The sequence below is a fragment of the Ostrea edulis genome, chromosome 1, assembly GCF_947568905.1.
Source record: "Ostrea edulis chromosome 1, xbOstEdul1.1, whole genome shotgun sequence".
Classification (NCBI taxonomy): Eukaryota; Metazoa; Mollusca; class Bivalvia; order Ostreida; family Ostreidae; genus Ostrea; species Ostrea edulis.
The window spans coordinates 77,370,214-77,385,453 of record NC_079164.1 but is presented as its reverse complement, the minus strand read 5'-3'; the positions used below and the strand labels follow the sequence as shown (position 1 = coordinate 77,385,453).

Here is a 15,240-nt window from a genome sequence, read left to right as displayed (position 1 = left end):
AGGGTGATATTACTTGCCAGCATTATTTCCAACACTATGTATTAACTCCATCGAGTATTTCAATGATGGTTTTATTTAAAGCAAAAATGTATATATATTTTTACATTCTTATACTGCTAAGTTTTAAAGTATTTCATGCCTGTTGCTGAGCAGCGAGCTGAGAACCATTAATGAATCTTCCATGAGCGAGACAATTTCTGATGTGTTGTCTCCCCTGAGCAAGAGCTCTCCTCTGTTCTTGAATTGTCCGAAGGTGAATTCCTTGTTGTTCCAATCGGCAATGACCTGCTTCAGTTTGGCCTCAATATCTTTTTCCTTTACAGCTGAGATACATATATCCTGCAATGCATTACAATCTTAATGAAATTGTTTTACTCTGAGTGTTTTCTACTGACCATCCTTTCATCATAAATTTAAAAAAATCCTTGCAATGTTTGAATGAAGTCTATGTTTAAAAAACAAAAATAAGACAAACCTCAATATCTTCCTTGAATTCAAGAAGAGGAGCTTCCAGAATGTTCTTCAGTGCAAAGTTATCACTCTCCACATCAAACACGTGACCTGTGACCTCAGCCATTCTGTTCCAGTGACGAGGCTTCATGGCTTTGTTAGTCATCAGCTCCAGGAGAGGCACCATTTCATTGAAATTATCAATTGTTTTCTTCAGATCCTCAAAAGCAGGCCAGTCCTTTAAGGCACGGGGAAGTTTTCTGCATCTATTCAACAGAATATATATTTTACCAACATGCTTTTGAGTAAGTGGTAAAAATCTTTATCAAAAATGTTTGCTTGCATTTTCACTAACTTTCCTTTGTCCTTTTCAGAGCTATATAATATACTGCATAGTATTTTTTTTCCAAGGAGTGATCATTTTGGCTTATTTTAGCAGTTTTTTATCATGACACCAAATTTTTAATAGCTACAAGTAACTTTGCTATATTTTTGCAGGAAAGATAACTCTGTATAGCAGTTTTTTGTTGTTGTTTATTCGGTCAGTTGATTCTGTCAACAGTAAAACATTTTACAGAATAAGTTATAAGCACTACACTGCTTATCTATTCTTATGTTTTGGAACTCCATGTCTGCCAAAATTTATTCCCCGAAAATTATTTGTATACCAATAAGCTATAAAATCACTATATTTTACACCCACGGGGGAAAAAAACAAACAATATATGATACTGTCCAAATGCACCTCTTTCTACATTCCTGTTAGAATCCTTACTTGTTTTGAAACTCCAGCAGTTCATTGTTAATTTTCTCAATATTAATGTCAGTCCACAGTATATCATAATATCCATGCACAGTTTCCAGCACGTTGTTGTACAAGTTGTACAGTTTCTGCAGCAGATTGAGTTCTTTCTTGATCTGGCCAAGCTTGGGATAGTCTGACACTGGTAACCCAAATAGCTCCTCACCACCAGTGTAGGTGATGAACTTCTTATAGAGAACATCAAAGTTGTTCTGAAAGATGACAAGTCTGTCAGAAGCCTCCCGTGGGGGAACTCCAGCCACCATGGGTCCTTGCTGCAAAATGGAACGAAAATATATCAAGTGATAAGCCAATGCACAAATCACAAGCAAGCAAAGAGATATCTGTCATTAAAAATGAGTCAAAAATTGTTTTCGTACTAAAGTATTTATCACACACAAAATTCAGAATAAAAAATTTCTAACCACTCTTATACTTATTTAAATTTCTGATCACTCTTATATTTATTTAAATTTCTAACCACTCTTATACTTATTTAAATTTCTAACCACTCTTATACTTATTTAAATTTCTAACCACTCTTATACTTATTTAAATTTCTAACAACTCTTATACTTATTTAAATTTCTGATCACTCTTATACTTACTTCGTCATATTTTGCATAGAAGTCTGCACTGTCGACATTAAACACTTTGACATTTTCGATGAGCTCGGATTTGAATTGTGGTTGAACTTGTAGAAGCTCAGTTTGAACTTCTGAAGTCTGAACCTGAAGTTTCTCCCAGGAGTAACGCAGCGTGTCACATCTCTCGGTCTCCTCCTTGTTGACCGGGAGGTCATGTTTGATCAACATGGCATAAGATTCCTAAGCATCAAAGAGATTTAAGATAATTTACAACCCAAATACTGTCAAATAAAATGTTGTCCAATTATCAGAATCACTTGGTAAAACATGAATTTTTGTTTTTCAATTAGCATATCTTCCAATTTCTTCTCTGAGAAAGGTTTAAGTCCACTAACCTCAATAGGACCAATCAGCATGTCTATCCTAATCTCATCATCTCTGATCTCTCTGAGGGCTGCCATGGCAAACCTGACGTCATCTAGGTCCTTGAGGGGACGAGCCAAACGCTTGGTGAGGTCCTCAATAAAGGTAAAGATTCTTTCCATCTCCATACTGTATTTCTGGTTACAAGCTTTACCATAGTGAAGCTTCCAGGCTCTAGTCTCTGTGGTCAAACCAAGCTTGAGATTCTCTGAAAAATCATGTAAAGAAATTGAAATATTACTAACTTCCAAATTCTTTTGCTAACTGACAAATTAAAGATATATACTAAGGATCTGAAAAATGATATATTGTATCTTAACATCCATTAAACTTCAGGTTGAACTTAAACTTCCTTGTTCACCGTTGCCTATGAAAAATGTTTGGGTGCACCTAAGCTACTTCTGTCGTACCTGTGTACAAGGCAATTGGTCCGACATCATAAAACTCTGGAAGTCCATTGATTTCCACCTCCAGCTCCTCGTAGTGATTGATCTTGGTTTCATATTCCGATAGTTTGGGGTCCTCTTTGTTGAATTCCACCAGATCCTCCTCTCTGTCCTTCTCCCAGATTGGATGATAACCAGAGAATCTGTCCAAGGCAGTGGTAACCTCCTGTAGAATTGTAAAGTACAATCAAACCTATTGGATACCTGCCGTTCATGCCAAAATAACACACAACAGCATTCACATCAGAAGATTTCTACAAAATAATTCGATTGTTTATCATTGTTTACCTTCTTTGTAGAGTTAATGGAGGTGGACAAAAGAGACACTAATTTGGTGACATCCTTGTTTTCAGACACAGCTTTGAAGTAGTTTTTGGCCTGCTGTGTGATGGTGTAGACCCTTATTTCGGCTTCCTCCTCCTTCTTCTCTCCTGCAGCATCAGAAGCAGCACTGACAACACTATGTCTACGTTCTGCAGCTGCAGCATGCTCCCGCTCAGCTGCTGACTTCTGGGTACGTTTTCTTTCCTCACTCCATTTAGCCACACCCTTGCTTACTGAGATGATCATTTGGGCTGCTTTGTTTACAGTTTGTTGAACTTCATCTAAGGCAGGTTGCATGACAATGTTTGGGATGGCTAAGGTAGCAAAAGTCTTAAAGAAAGGGCCACTGTCTTTCTTAGAATCACCAAAGTTTCCAGTATCTCCTACAAAGATCATAAAATGAATCATTTCATTTACCTATAAGAATAGCTGTGTATTCCATCAAATCTATTACTACTCAGAAAAATACAAAATTTGAATACGATTGTCATCCTACCCAGATAATGGACCATCGAGCTGGACGTGATTCGTTTACGTAGAGATTCGAGCGTGTTCTTGGTGACCTTTAGGAGAGCATCCTGGTTCCTGTGGTTGAAGTGAGCTAGCAGCTCATTGGCTGCTTCTTCAATGTTCTCCCTCATTTCTCGTTTCTTCTTGGCGACAAGATTAGCTTTTGAGGACACTGGCCGCGACTTCCTGCTACTTGTCCTAGCACCCTGAGATTCAGTGGGGCTACCACTCTGGCTCCGCTGTTCATCTATTCAGGTACACATATCATTTCAAAAGCCAATTCAAATTCTACACAAGAATAAGATGCAAGGACCACAAAAAGTTACATTTATCTTTCTGATTTAAATAGGTCTGTATTATCATAGTGTTACTGGTTTGTTTTTTTATTCTAAATCTTGCCTTCATCCTCCTCAATCTCCATCTTTTCCTCATCCACCTCCATATCAGCAGGACACAACATGTTGATCAACTCATTGGCTGCTTCTTCTACTACCAAAGACTTTGTCTGCAGGGCAACTGCTCCTTTGGCACACAGCATCTATAATCCACACGATACACAGTTAGAGTTCCTTCCCCTTGATTACAAGGACAAACTTACAAGTCTACATCTATAATCCACACAATACACAGTTAGAGTTCCTTCCCCATGATTACAAGGACAAACTTACAAGTCTAAATATATAATCCATACAATACACAGTTAGAGTTCCTTCCCCTTGATTACAAGGACAAACTTACAAGTCTACATCTATAATCCACACAATACACAGTTAGAGTTCCTTCCCCTTGATTACAAGGACAAACTTACAAGTCTAAATATATAATCCATACAATACACAGTTAGAGTTCCTTCCCCTTGTTCACAATGACAAACTTACAAGTCTACATCTATAATCCACACAATACACAGTTAGAGTTCCTTCCCCTTGATCACAATGACAAACTTACAAGTCTACATTTATAATCCACACAATACAGTTAGAGTTCCTTCCCCTTGTTCACAATGACAAACTTAGAAGTCTAATGTACTGGCACACTTCCTACCTGAGTGTTCTCTATGAAGGCATCACACAGCCAAGGTTCATCCTCTGGTAGCTGACACAACTTAGTGGTGGCCATCTCTTTCAGGACAGCATCAATACGGAATTCCATCAGGTCATGGGCACGGTCCATCAGCAGTTCTAGTTCACCCAGCACACCGTACACTTCCTGTATGTAGTCTTGGATGTTGAGCGAGGTCCACGACAGTTTGTTAAGGCCAGATTCCAGTCTTTTGTCCACTTTACTGATGTGGGGACCCATCAAACTTTCAAAGGCTGTTGGAATCTTGCTTCTCACCCGCTTGTTCTCTTGCAGTAGCATCTATAACGTACAACAAAGTTTATTCATATTGAAACGTAGATTGCAGATTATGGCAACAAATATTAAAAATAATGTCAGTTTTCCGCTTCACCATACAACATGGTTCAGATTTTCAAACATCTACACATTACCTGCAATGCATTATAATTTTCCTTGTACTCGGTCTGCTTGGCCCTCATCGTGACTGCCAGAGGTGGGATCTCTTGCCCCAGTCTGGCCATGCACTCAGTCTCTCTCACCATGGTCAGAATCTGGGGGTCAAAGTTCACAAACAATTCGGCAGTTTCTGGGTGTTTGATCAGGAGTGATGCCTGCAGGCCAGATCTAGCAGCCTCAATCTACAAAAAGTTGCAAGAATATTTCATTCAAGAAATCAGCACCAAGAAATTACGAGCACAGCTGTACTGAGATTTATATTTTTTTAATCTTCATACCAACAGACTATAACACTGAGTAACGTACCTGTCGAAGCCATCCCCTGTGATACAGCATCTCAAACTCCAGTAGGACTTTGGCCAGTTTGTTGAAGTTCTTGATAATTTTTTTCGCCTCAGGAATTTCAAGGAGTTTACCTTGTTGTTTGAAAACCTCCATGGGATCCTGAATACGACGATACAACTGTCTAGCCCATGCTATTTTGCCTGTTTTATAAAATTCAAAAAAATTTCAAATACTCTGTACATGATCTGTTTACAGCACCTAAAATAGTTAAAAGGACAAATGGGCATCTTATTAACCAACGTTCTCATATAATCATTAATGTAGATTCCTAAATATATGTGAGAAATTTATTATCACATAATTTTGCGAGAGGCATCACTCGCGAAATAAAATTATTTGCTTTTAATTTTCTGGTGCTACAATACATGCAAGTACTCTTGATTAACAGGCATGCACACGATTTGACATATACGAGTCATTTCGCCATATTGATAAAATAAGGAATCTATAGTAACTAATTTAGTTAGGCTTACCAGCAATGGGAGGTAGATCTCTGGCCACAGGTGGATCATTTTTGTTTTTCTGGTACAGTTTGGAAACATTCTCAATATCCTTCCCATAATGGCTGAGGATTCTCTGATATTTGTCATAGATACCCAGTCCTGGCAAATTCAATTTCTCAAACCTCTGGAGCAGAACCAGGGCTCTGGTGGTGCTGACAATTCTCTCAAACTTCTGATCCATAAACAGCTGGATGTTTTGCTGAAATTTGAAAATATCCGATCAGTAACAGCTGATGTAATTAGAATACGATATTGTTAAAACACTCGACTCTCTCACTAACTTACATGAAGCTCTGCTACATATACACTACACCCTCTCACTAACTTACATGAAACTTTGCTACATATACACTACACTCTCTCACTAACTTACATGAAACTCTGCTACATATACACTAGACTTGCTACATATACACTAGACTCTCTCACTAACTTACATGAAGCTCTGCTACATATACACTACACCCTCTCACTAACTTACATCAAGCTCTGCTACATATACACTAGACCCTCTCACTAACTTACATGAAGCTCTGCTACATATACACTACACCCTCTCACTAACTTACATGAAGCTCTGCTGCATACACACTAGACCCTCTCACTAACTTACATGAAGCTCTGCTACCATTCTCTTGAATTCATCAAAGTCCACCTCAAATTCCGTCTTTCTTTGATCCAGGAAATCATACGGTTTCTTCTTCATGTTTGTAACAATGACATTGAATCTTGTTGCTGACTGCTCAATTCCTGTTAAAAAATTTGATATAATTTACAATATCTCAACCCTGAATACAAGTAGATGATTATTTATATCAATGGCTGATACAAACAAAATTCAGTACAATAAACGGTATCAAGAAAGTAAATGACAACAACATATACCTTCAATTTTGGACTCGGACAGATGGGAGTACATGGAGATAGTCTCAAACATCTCGATAATTTTCTTCAGCCTCCTGGTGAAGGTGTCAAACTTTCCAAATATGTACATCTCGGAGAATTCGAATGGCCTCTCGTTAGGCATCTTCTCGAGCTTTTCCTTAGTTTTGTGGAAACAGCGTTGGTACTCCTCATTCAGCTTGATGCAGTCATTGAGTTTGCGGACGACCTCTGCCTGGGGCTGTGTCCAGACAGTCTCGGTCTTCTGACAGCTGATGTAGGACTTACAGGCCGTGATCATTTGGTTGGTAATCTGCAAACAAAATTTTATTCAATTTAAGGAGGTATGCTACACCAGAGAAAAATTTTTTAATTTCTAATATTTAGTCAACTATCACATTTTATATCAAATTAATATATCACATATTCATCTACATACATATACACATTAGAGAAATTTGATATGGATGAAAAGTGGAGGATATGTACAACAATATTTTGAAATTGAAAACTTCCAAATTTATTTTATTTAGTCAAAATATGAAGTTTTAGTAGAAAGCAATCTGAAAAAAAATTTAAAACCCCTGCTGGACTCGAACCCGCGATCTACAGTTCAGCAGTCGACGTGCTAACCTACTGCGCTACTCAGCTAGGCGATAATGTTTTACATGAATAGACAAATATTGCTGATTATCATATTTTCATCCATGTTTTAAAAGGAAGTCAGCCTTTAATTATGACAATGTCCAGTACCTCCTTGATCCTTTCATTGTTTTTAAATTGGTTTTCAATTAAATCTTATCTAAATTCGTTGGTAGAGCAAACCAGTATTTTGGCACTACCTTTGAGTGCTGATTTGTAATATGGTATAGCTTATGTCGATATAGAGATTAAGAATAGGGCTGCTTACCTTGACAAACAAAGAGGTCATCCTCTCGGAGGTGTTGTAGTACCTTGAGATGGAGTGGATCATTCTGATAGCATTGATCAGACCAGGAATGCCTTCCAACATGCCGACCTGTAATGCCAATCAAAATCTGTAATACAGAGATACTACAAAATGGACAGAGCAGAAAAAGCTGAAGTGCAGAGATGAACATACAGGGTCACTGTTGTACAGAGGATCACAGAATTTTTCCAGGGTATACAGGAATTTGACGTTGTCACGAGCCTCATTGGCTAGGTCAGTGATTCGTCTATCATGTTCTTGCCATTGCTGCAACACAAAATTCACACAAAATAAAGATACTTCCTGTTCTGATTTTTTTTCAAATGTGTCTATGGTAGATGTGTTGACATATTCCCAAAATTCATATACCTTTATGAGCTTGGACTGTGATGCATGCAAAACACCCAGAACAGCTTTGACATCAGGACCTTTGATCTGATCCAGGAGGTAGTTAAAGCGAGACATGCGTTTCTTCCAATGGTCCAGCTCTGCACGAGGTCCAATGTCGTCTGCTTCCTTCCTCATCTGTTCGCTTTCTGCCAGGACCTGTTCCAGCTGTTTGAGCCAGACATTCATGGTGCTCTCTATCCCCTCCAGTGCCTCTGAGCTGTTAGCCACTGCCTGGTAGTCTGCTGGGGTCTGAATCTTAGACAGGTCATAGGTTTCACAGGGCTTGAGAGTCACCTTTTCCTCCAAACTTTCTTGTGCACCTGAAAAACAAAACATTTCTGTAATACACTGAGGAACCTACACACAGTCTATAAGATGTACATTGTCATTTTAAGGAATGTGCAGAGTAAAAGCTACATGTAGTTTGGACATAAATATTTCCCATTCTATTTGTTTTATTTCATCAAGCAATGTGTAATTTACTTGATTTAAAGATATGAAGTGATAAGAATTTACAAATTTACCTGAACTATTTTACAAGTACTCACCCACTAGAACTGAGACAAATGAGTCCAGTGTGTTCAGGAAATCCTGCTTGACTTGTTCACCAGAGGGAGTCCCTAAGGCTCCCCATCCTTTATCAAGGTTCTTCAGGGCGGGGATAAAGATGGAAGATAGAAGCGTCTCCACAGCATGCAGAAGGCCGCTTCCATTCTTCCCATTGCCACTGGTGTCCAAACGTGTGAAGGTCACTTCCTGTCATCACAAATCACCCAGTATATGTAATGTGATATACGTGTTTCAGTCAAACAATCCAAAATATCAATAGCTAAATCATTTAGCTCCCCCTGTTCTACCTTTTGCCTTTGTAACAAAGTATCCAGCAGTGATTTTAAGAAGTACCAGAAGTCAAACCCACATAAATTGGCCAATCAAGGGAGATAATTTTAAAAATTTCCAAATGACAGGTGGTCTTTTTATGAGATTTTACAAGGATAGAGTTTTACAGAAATGCGGATGTTATTGCTACATTTCCTATATTCATTTACGATACCTCTATCTCAATCATGAATGATGATCAGATGTTAGGCAACAAATTTTTACATACAGTATCACTTTGTCTAGGTGTTTATCCAGATTCAATATTTGTGATATAGAAATGATTATACAAATCATGACAAAATGACAGCAAATACTGCCCTATATGAGTTATAAAATATTCATTAAGGCATAATGATAGGTAAAATTACAGTTGTCAGCAGTGTAAAATTACAATTGTCATAAAGAGGGACAGTACTTCATGCCAGTATAAAAATAAGGAAATTTAAAGCTGTATGATCCAATGTTCAAGTAAAGAATGACTTTAAAGCAGATCTGTTAGTTTTTAAAGTTATTAACTTTCCCTTAATTGCTTGAAAACAAATGCATGTAAAAGAAAACAGTGAAAAGATTACTTAAAAATTAAATATAGCGGGTACACATAAATTACATTGTCTGTTATGCGTCTAAAAATAGCCCCCACATGTGTCAGGGGAATCTCAACATAATGTGTGTAACTCCGACACATCTGTCTAACTTTAAGGCTGAAAGAGCTTAAAACAAATTACTAAGAGGTATTTTATATTTTTATTTCTCTTAAACTTATAGCACGGTACTGTTGTAACAAAATACACAGCTTTACACAGATACGATCACTGATGATCTGAAAGTCTGAACACGCGACTGTTACTTGAAACGGCAGAGTGACGGTTGTTTGTAAACACCGATTTCAATTCAAATAATTCTGGTAAAAACAGGTGAAATAATGTATAACATGTCGTACAGCTTCATAAATATGTACGTCCAATGATTTAACAGCGTTTTTACACAGTGGAAAACCTTTGTAGAAATTCGGACCATACAACTTTAATGAAAGGAATTTTTCAAAGTCACAATTACAGAAAGTAGCTTAGAATTGTGCAAAGATATGTTTAAAAGTCAACCTTTGTATGTTTTAATGATCGGGAGTCAACTAAGTTGTCTCATTCCAACTAGATTTCATTGGACTATATAGTCATGTGATTATAGCAGTTCTTCGAAAATTACTACCTTCATGATGTTGGCTTCCGTTATAGTGACGTCTGCATCAGCCACTTTGGTAAACACAAGGGCCACTCCTCGTAATGGAGTGTCACGGCCATTGGTGACAAACACTTTTGGTTTGGATGTTTTGGAAACTTTGGGTTGTGGGGGGCCCACTCTCAAATGGTCCACTGTCAAAAGCAGGGTACACTGTTTAGAAACTGTTATAACAACCACATGTACTAATACAGTTTTTTCTCTTATTCCAAAGTACAAAAATAATATAATTTAAGTATCTGATTTCATTTTTATTTCAGACTGCTTACATGAAATTATGAGTCTATGAATAACTACATTGTCCAATTCTACATTAATCATGCATAATCACTAAAACCTATCTCAATTCAGTTTAGTAAGTTAAATACTACACTATGTGTTTTCATAATGTTCTTTAACAGAAGGATTACATAGGCATAATAAATCGTGTACTTGAGTTAAAAACTAATATAAGTGTAAAATGACTTTTTAAAATATCTGAAGATGAAATGAAAGCACATGTATTCTACTCAATCACCCTGTTTTCGTTTATCATTTTATATATGCAATACTGACCAATGTGATTTTTCTGTGAAAACTCTTACAGTATTGTGCTCTTGGTTGACATCCTAGTAATCTTGTACAATTCACAAAAACACAATTTGTACCAATAAAATGTTTATGAAATTTGCTATGTGGCATAAAAATTCTATTTTGAAATTCAAACTTAACCATAAGATTAAAATACAACAAACACATTTCCTAGCTAAAGTATATAACATGAAAATAAAATATTAACAAAAAAAAAATGGTAAAAAGAAGAATTCATTCTAAAAATCAAAACAAAACAATACTTAAAATTCTCTGGTTAAATTGCCTGCATGAACAAGTGAGAAAGGGGTTAAAGTGTAATTAAGGTTACAGCTGACGAAGGGGGGATTTAGAACAAGAGAGTTTCAGTTAAAATCAATACGTGAAGAAAAGAATAATTTGAAATAAACTGAATGCAAAAGTTAGGTGTGCAGCTTTGAGATGAAGCTTGTGGCATTCTCTTTTATTTCACTTTTACAGATTGCAGCATACATTCCAATGGTTTTATATGAGAATATCTGACTCATTGTCTAAGGGTGAAAGCTTCAAACTAAGCTGTAGTGAATAATTTCTACATTAAAAAAAAATTGAGAGATAATATTTGAGAACATCTCTATGTTCTGACTATACAGGTACATAGGAGAGGTTCTGATATGGACATTGAACCCCTTGTGCTTCCAAATTCTAACACACGAACTAAGGCCATCCTTTTTTCTTGTAAAGTGACTCATCATTTTAGTAGTAAGAAGGGAGGTGGGTAATTTCATTTTTGGTCAAACTCAAAATTACACATTGAAGCCATTTTTTTTATATAATCCAAACAATTAAGTATACTACATATCAAAGTTCAATACATTGATTGTCACTGACGATATGACTCTTTTGAAAGTTGAACAATTCAGTTAAAAGCACAAAACACTGGACATTGAAATAGGGAGGGGTTAGATTATGAATGAATCAGTCACATCACAGCAAGCAATAAATTTTTAAGCATGGCCTCATGCCTTTTATTCCCCTATATCTAAATATACCCATTACTTTTACACCTAATGGCTTTGTGTACAGTGAAATGCCAAATATTGACAAATTGCCAATCATGGCTATAGAAATTGGAATTTCAAAATGATATATGGTGACTAATTAGAAAGTCCATATCAGAGCCTGAAGTAGATGACTTTGAACCATACAAATATTCTGGTCTTTTTTCCTTGACTCAGCAGTTTGTGGAATATGAAATCCAACAGCCACTGAAATGCCAGAAGGACAAATGTTTGGTTATAACTAAATACAGTCAACTCCTACATAAACACCCCTCAACACAAACCCCAGAGTCTTATCTCCATGCCAACTGGACCTAACAATAATTCAAAATTCAATTTAAATCACATTGTACTCCAGTTGCTAAAATAAAATTTAAATATTTAGAACAATTACATTAGTAACACACAAGTTTCTTTATGAAAGCAATGAGGGTAATTGTTCCATGAATATATGTATTTTGAATATCTATTTTTTGCCCTGTCCAATCCCTGAACTTAGAACCATCACCTGTGCGCACTCTGTTTTCACTCCAAACATTTTTAAAATATTAAGTATGAAAAGAAATTTAAGATTTAAGATTTTCAAATTCCACAATGGATACTGTATGGCATCTATGGCAGGCCTATATATGTTTGTTTAAATCCAACAGTGCGGAAAGTCATTGTTTAAAGCAGTTAGAAACCATTACATGTAAACTTCAGTTCTAGTGGTGGAAAAATATCTTATCAAAATAAAGGAATTGTGGTACTTATATTGCCAAATGTGGTGAAATATCATGAGCATCTAAACCTGAGTAGCAAGGTATGGTTTAGATCATACTATTTGAAAGTTATACATCCAATCGCCATTCATATGAAATATCTGCCTTTCATTTATATTTTTTGTAATTTCGTTCAGTATAATGTTTTATAAATTAATAATACATTCAACAAGGACATGACTCATATTTGGTGACAACTTCAGTATTTTCATTCCGTTTTCACAGCAAATATAATGAAAAACTCATGTTGTTTTATAAGTGTTGACCACTGGCAAACCATACCAAACAACTCACAAAAATACATAAATCAATGGTTTTGTGCAAATTTTAAATTTTTATTGTAGAATAGATTGGAACTAATGGTCTACATGTACTGTATAATTCTTATTGGTGCGTCATTTGAAGCGACGACTCCCCATCATGTTGGACTGATCCAAGCACATAGCTACCACCCTAGATTTCATACAGTGTTTGAACAAAAATTAATGTGAAGAAAATTGCCGGTCACGTCTATGATTAGTAACTCAGTAAGTTTTCAAACATTTGAGTAGTGAATAGTCATTCCAACCAGTGTGTTCCTTTTTCAAGGGAAACAAATTCACCCAAATTTCTGAATGATCATACATATATTTGATTCTTTTCTTCGGTTTGATAGTGGAATGTAAATGCCTGCGTGCACTGGAAGGAATAGAAAAATAATGACTAGAATTCGGAGACAATACAACAAATAGTGCAGAGTCAAAGCACCTTACAGAACATTTACTGACAAAATTGTGCACTAGCTAGCTATCATCCACCATTACCAATATCAGCATTTGATATCGCAGTACGATTTACAGGTAATTCACAGTCAATATCTAGCATCTAAATACATTGCACAATTGATAGAACTATCAAACAATCATTCCATTAAAAGATCGTTTCATTCCTAGATATTTTCTGATACAATTGTTCTCTACACTTTGACTAGCCACACTGCAGACTATTATCACCATGGCAGCACCATACCTGGTTCCACATGTTCTGGTTCCTGGTAGTAGAATAACAGTTGGCTGACACTGTTGGGACTCAGAAATTGGTCCATCATTTCAATCTACAACCAGAGAGGGAGAGATTAGATTGAAAGAACCAGATTGCTATGATCAGTGACAAAGATGGACTTGCACATGAATCAAACAAAATGTCATTTACTTCAGCATATATGTTATTTAGACTGTTCCTTCAAGTTAAGTCTGATAAAATTATATCTTTCTTGCTCTTATTACCATCTACATAAAAACTAGACCCTACTACAATCTAATTACAATGAGATATACTCATTTGCTCCTACTACTAAGAAAAGATAAAGATCTGATTACAATCAGATTGATCAACACTATGATGCTATCATCTCTCCTCACCATTATTTCAATAACTTCCCGCCTGGTGTGCAACAAAAATATTTAGGTCTAACTTACAATTTTTGTAGAACCCCTGACTCCAGAGATGACTTACCTGGTTTCCCTCCAATATGGCATCCTCCACCTCTGTGAGCTCCAGACCCAGGCTGTCGGCCACCGTCTGGAGGATGTAGAAGTGACGTTCATCTAGATGCGCTCGCTTGGCCTCCCTCTCCTCCTTCAGCTTTTGCTGGAGAAAAAAGAAAGAAATGTTCAGAGATCATTCTTCTTAGTGACTTCTCATTGGATATTTATCACTGTTACTAACATGAATCCTATTAGAAAGTGATTTCATCAGGCCATTACATGTATGAAATGTTCACCTGATTTGCAATTCATATGTATGTACTTGTTTCCCCCACATGCTACATCCACATGTAGTTTGCAGTTCATGTAATCTGTAGTTATAATGTTGTAAACTTTTTTTTTTAAATTTCCTTCTTTATAAGCTGTCTTGCTGTTATGCCCTCTGGGCCCAAAATTGGAATAAACTTATCTTATCTGTTGCAACCACTATTGCCAAGTTCTTTTCCAACCATTGTGTCAAACAGATTTTATTGCTAATGTCCAATTAGCTATTAACAGAAGTAGATAGATCTACATGTACTATAATATATGACTGAAATGTACTGGTTCTGACCAGCATTCACCACACACTCAGTGTTCATCGACACAAAAATATGATACCTGTACGTTTATTTCTTCTTAACATGTATAACAATGCACTATTGTATTTTTACAAGCAGTGGCAGTGTAAATTGAACAAGTATTGACTTGAAAGTAATTTGGGCTCTGTTCTTTGAAGTTTTTGCCTGCTACATAATGTGAACTTAAACTAAAATAGAATTCAATACATTTTTGTCAGATCCTGAATACCTTTACAAGCCTTATTGAAATTCCACATGACCTTGAGTTTCTTTTTAAGCTTGCAAATAGAATAACTTGCAAGAAAACACACTGACATTTCCATACAAAGTGGAAACTTAACAGAATTTAGTACCTTGTAAATCAAGAGTCATTTACAGACCACAACCTCGAACAAGGTTGAGAAACCCCATCGGGTAATGACAGGCCACCCCTAAAAAAGTCCCTTTTTAATTGTGTCCCAAAGTATGTTTGTCTTTGATATGTATTGGGAGATAATCCTGCTAACAGACGACCAAACAGACAATCAATATCAAAC

The 15,240-nt window shown here is 36.4% G+C and overlaps 1 protein-coding gene and 1 long non-coding RNA gene across 7 annotated transcripts in view; one reads left to right on the top strand and one right to left on the bottom strand.

The window, feature by feature from the left end:
• Positions 1 to 15,240, bottom strand: part of LOC125680555 (dynein axonemal heavy chain 5-like) — an 81,476-nt gene that overhangs the window by 26,240 nt on the left and 39,996 nt on the right. For 4 of the 6 annotated variants that reach the window (XM_056160944.1, XM_056160947.1, XM_056160950.1 and 1 more), the window contains exons 2-24: positions 14,113 to 14,247; positions 13,627 to 13,711; positions 12,005 to 12,064; positions 10,218 to 10,381; positions 8,678 to 8,885; positions 8,109 to 8,449; positions 7,893 to 8,006; positions 7,701 to 7,808; positions 6,794 to 7,103; positions 6,522 to 6,658; positions 5,879 to 6,107; positions 5,367 to 5,545; positions 5,036 to 5,242; positions 4,587 to 4,904; positions 3,942 to 4,080; positions 3,529 to 3,789; positions 2,997 to 3,415; positions 2,673 to 2,874; positions 2,235 to 2,470; positions 1,861 to 2,079; positions 1,226 to 1,527; positions 476 to 716; positions 140 to 339 (exon numbers count right to left, since the gene is read on the bottom strand). In XM_056160944.1, coding sequence (XP_056016919.1) covers positions 140 to 339; positions 476 to 716; positions 1,226 to 1,527; positions 1,861 to 2,079; positions 2,235 to 2,470; positions 2,673 to 2,874; positions 2,997 to 3,415; positions 3,529 to 3,789; positions 3,942 to 4,080; positions 4,587 to 4,904; positions 5,036 to 5,242; positions 5,367 to 5,545; positions 5,879 to 6,107; positions 6,522 to 6,658; positions 6,794 to 7,103; positions 7,701 to 7,808; positions 7,893 to 8,006; positions 8,109 to 8,449; positions 8,678 to 8,885; positions 10,218 to 10,381; positions 12,005 to 12,064; positions 13,627 to 13,711; positions 14,113 to 14,247 — 4,814 coding nt within the window. The remainder of the gene's footprint in view (positions 1 to 139; positions 340 to 475; positions 717 to 1,225; positions 1,528 to 1,860; positions 2,080 to 2,234; positions 2,471 to 2,672; positions 2,875 to 2,996; positions 3,416 to 3,528; positions 3,790 to 3,941; positions 4,081 to 4,586; positions 4,905 to 5,035; positions 5,243 to 5,366; positions 5,546 to 5,878; positions 6,108 to 6,521; positions 6,659 to 6,793; positions 7,104 to 7,700; positions 7,809 to 7,892; positions 8,007 to 8,108; positions 8,450 to 8,677; positions 8,886 to 10,217; positions 10,382 to 12,004; positions 12,065 to 13,626; positions 13,712 to 14,112; positions 14,248 to 15,240) is intronic. The other 2 variants (XM_056160956.1, XM_056160958.1) reach the window with 1 other exon arrangement.
• Positions 13,321 to 14,564, top strand: LOC130053752 (uncharacterized). Its single transcript, XR_008802109.1, has 2 exons — positions 13,321 to 13,457; positions 13,589 to 14,564. It is a non-coding gene; the product is annotated as an uncharacterized LOC130053752 (long non-coding RNA).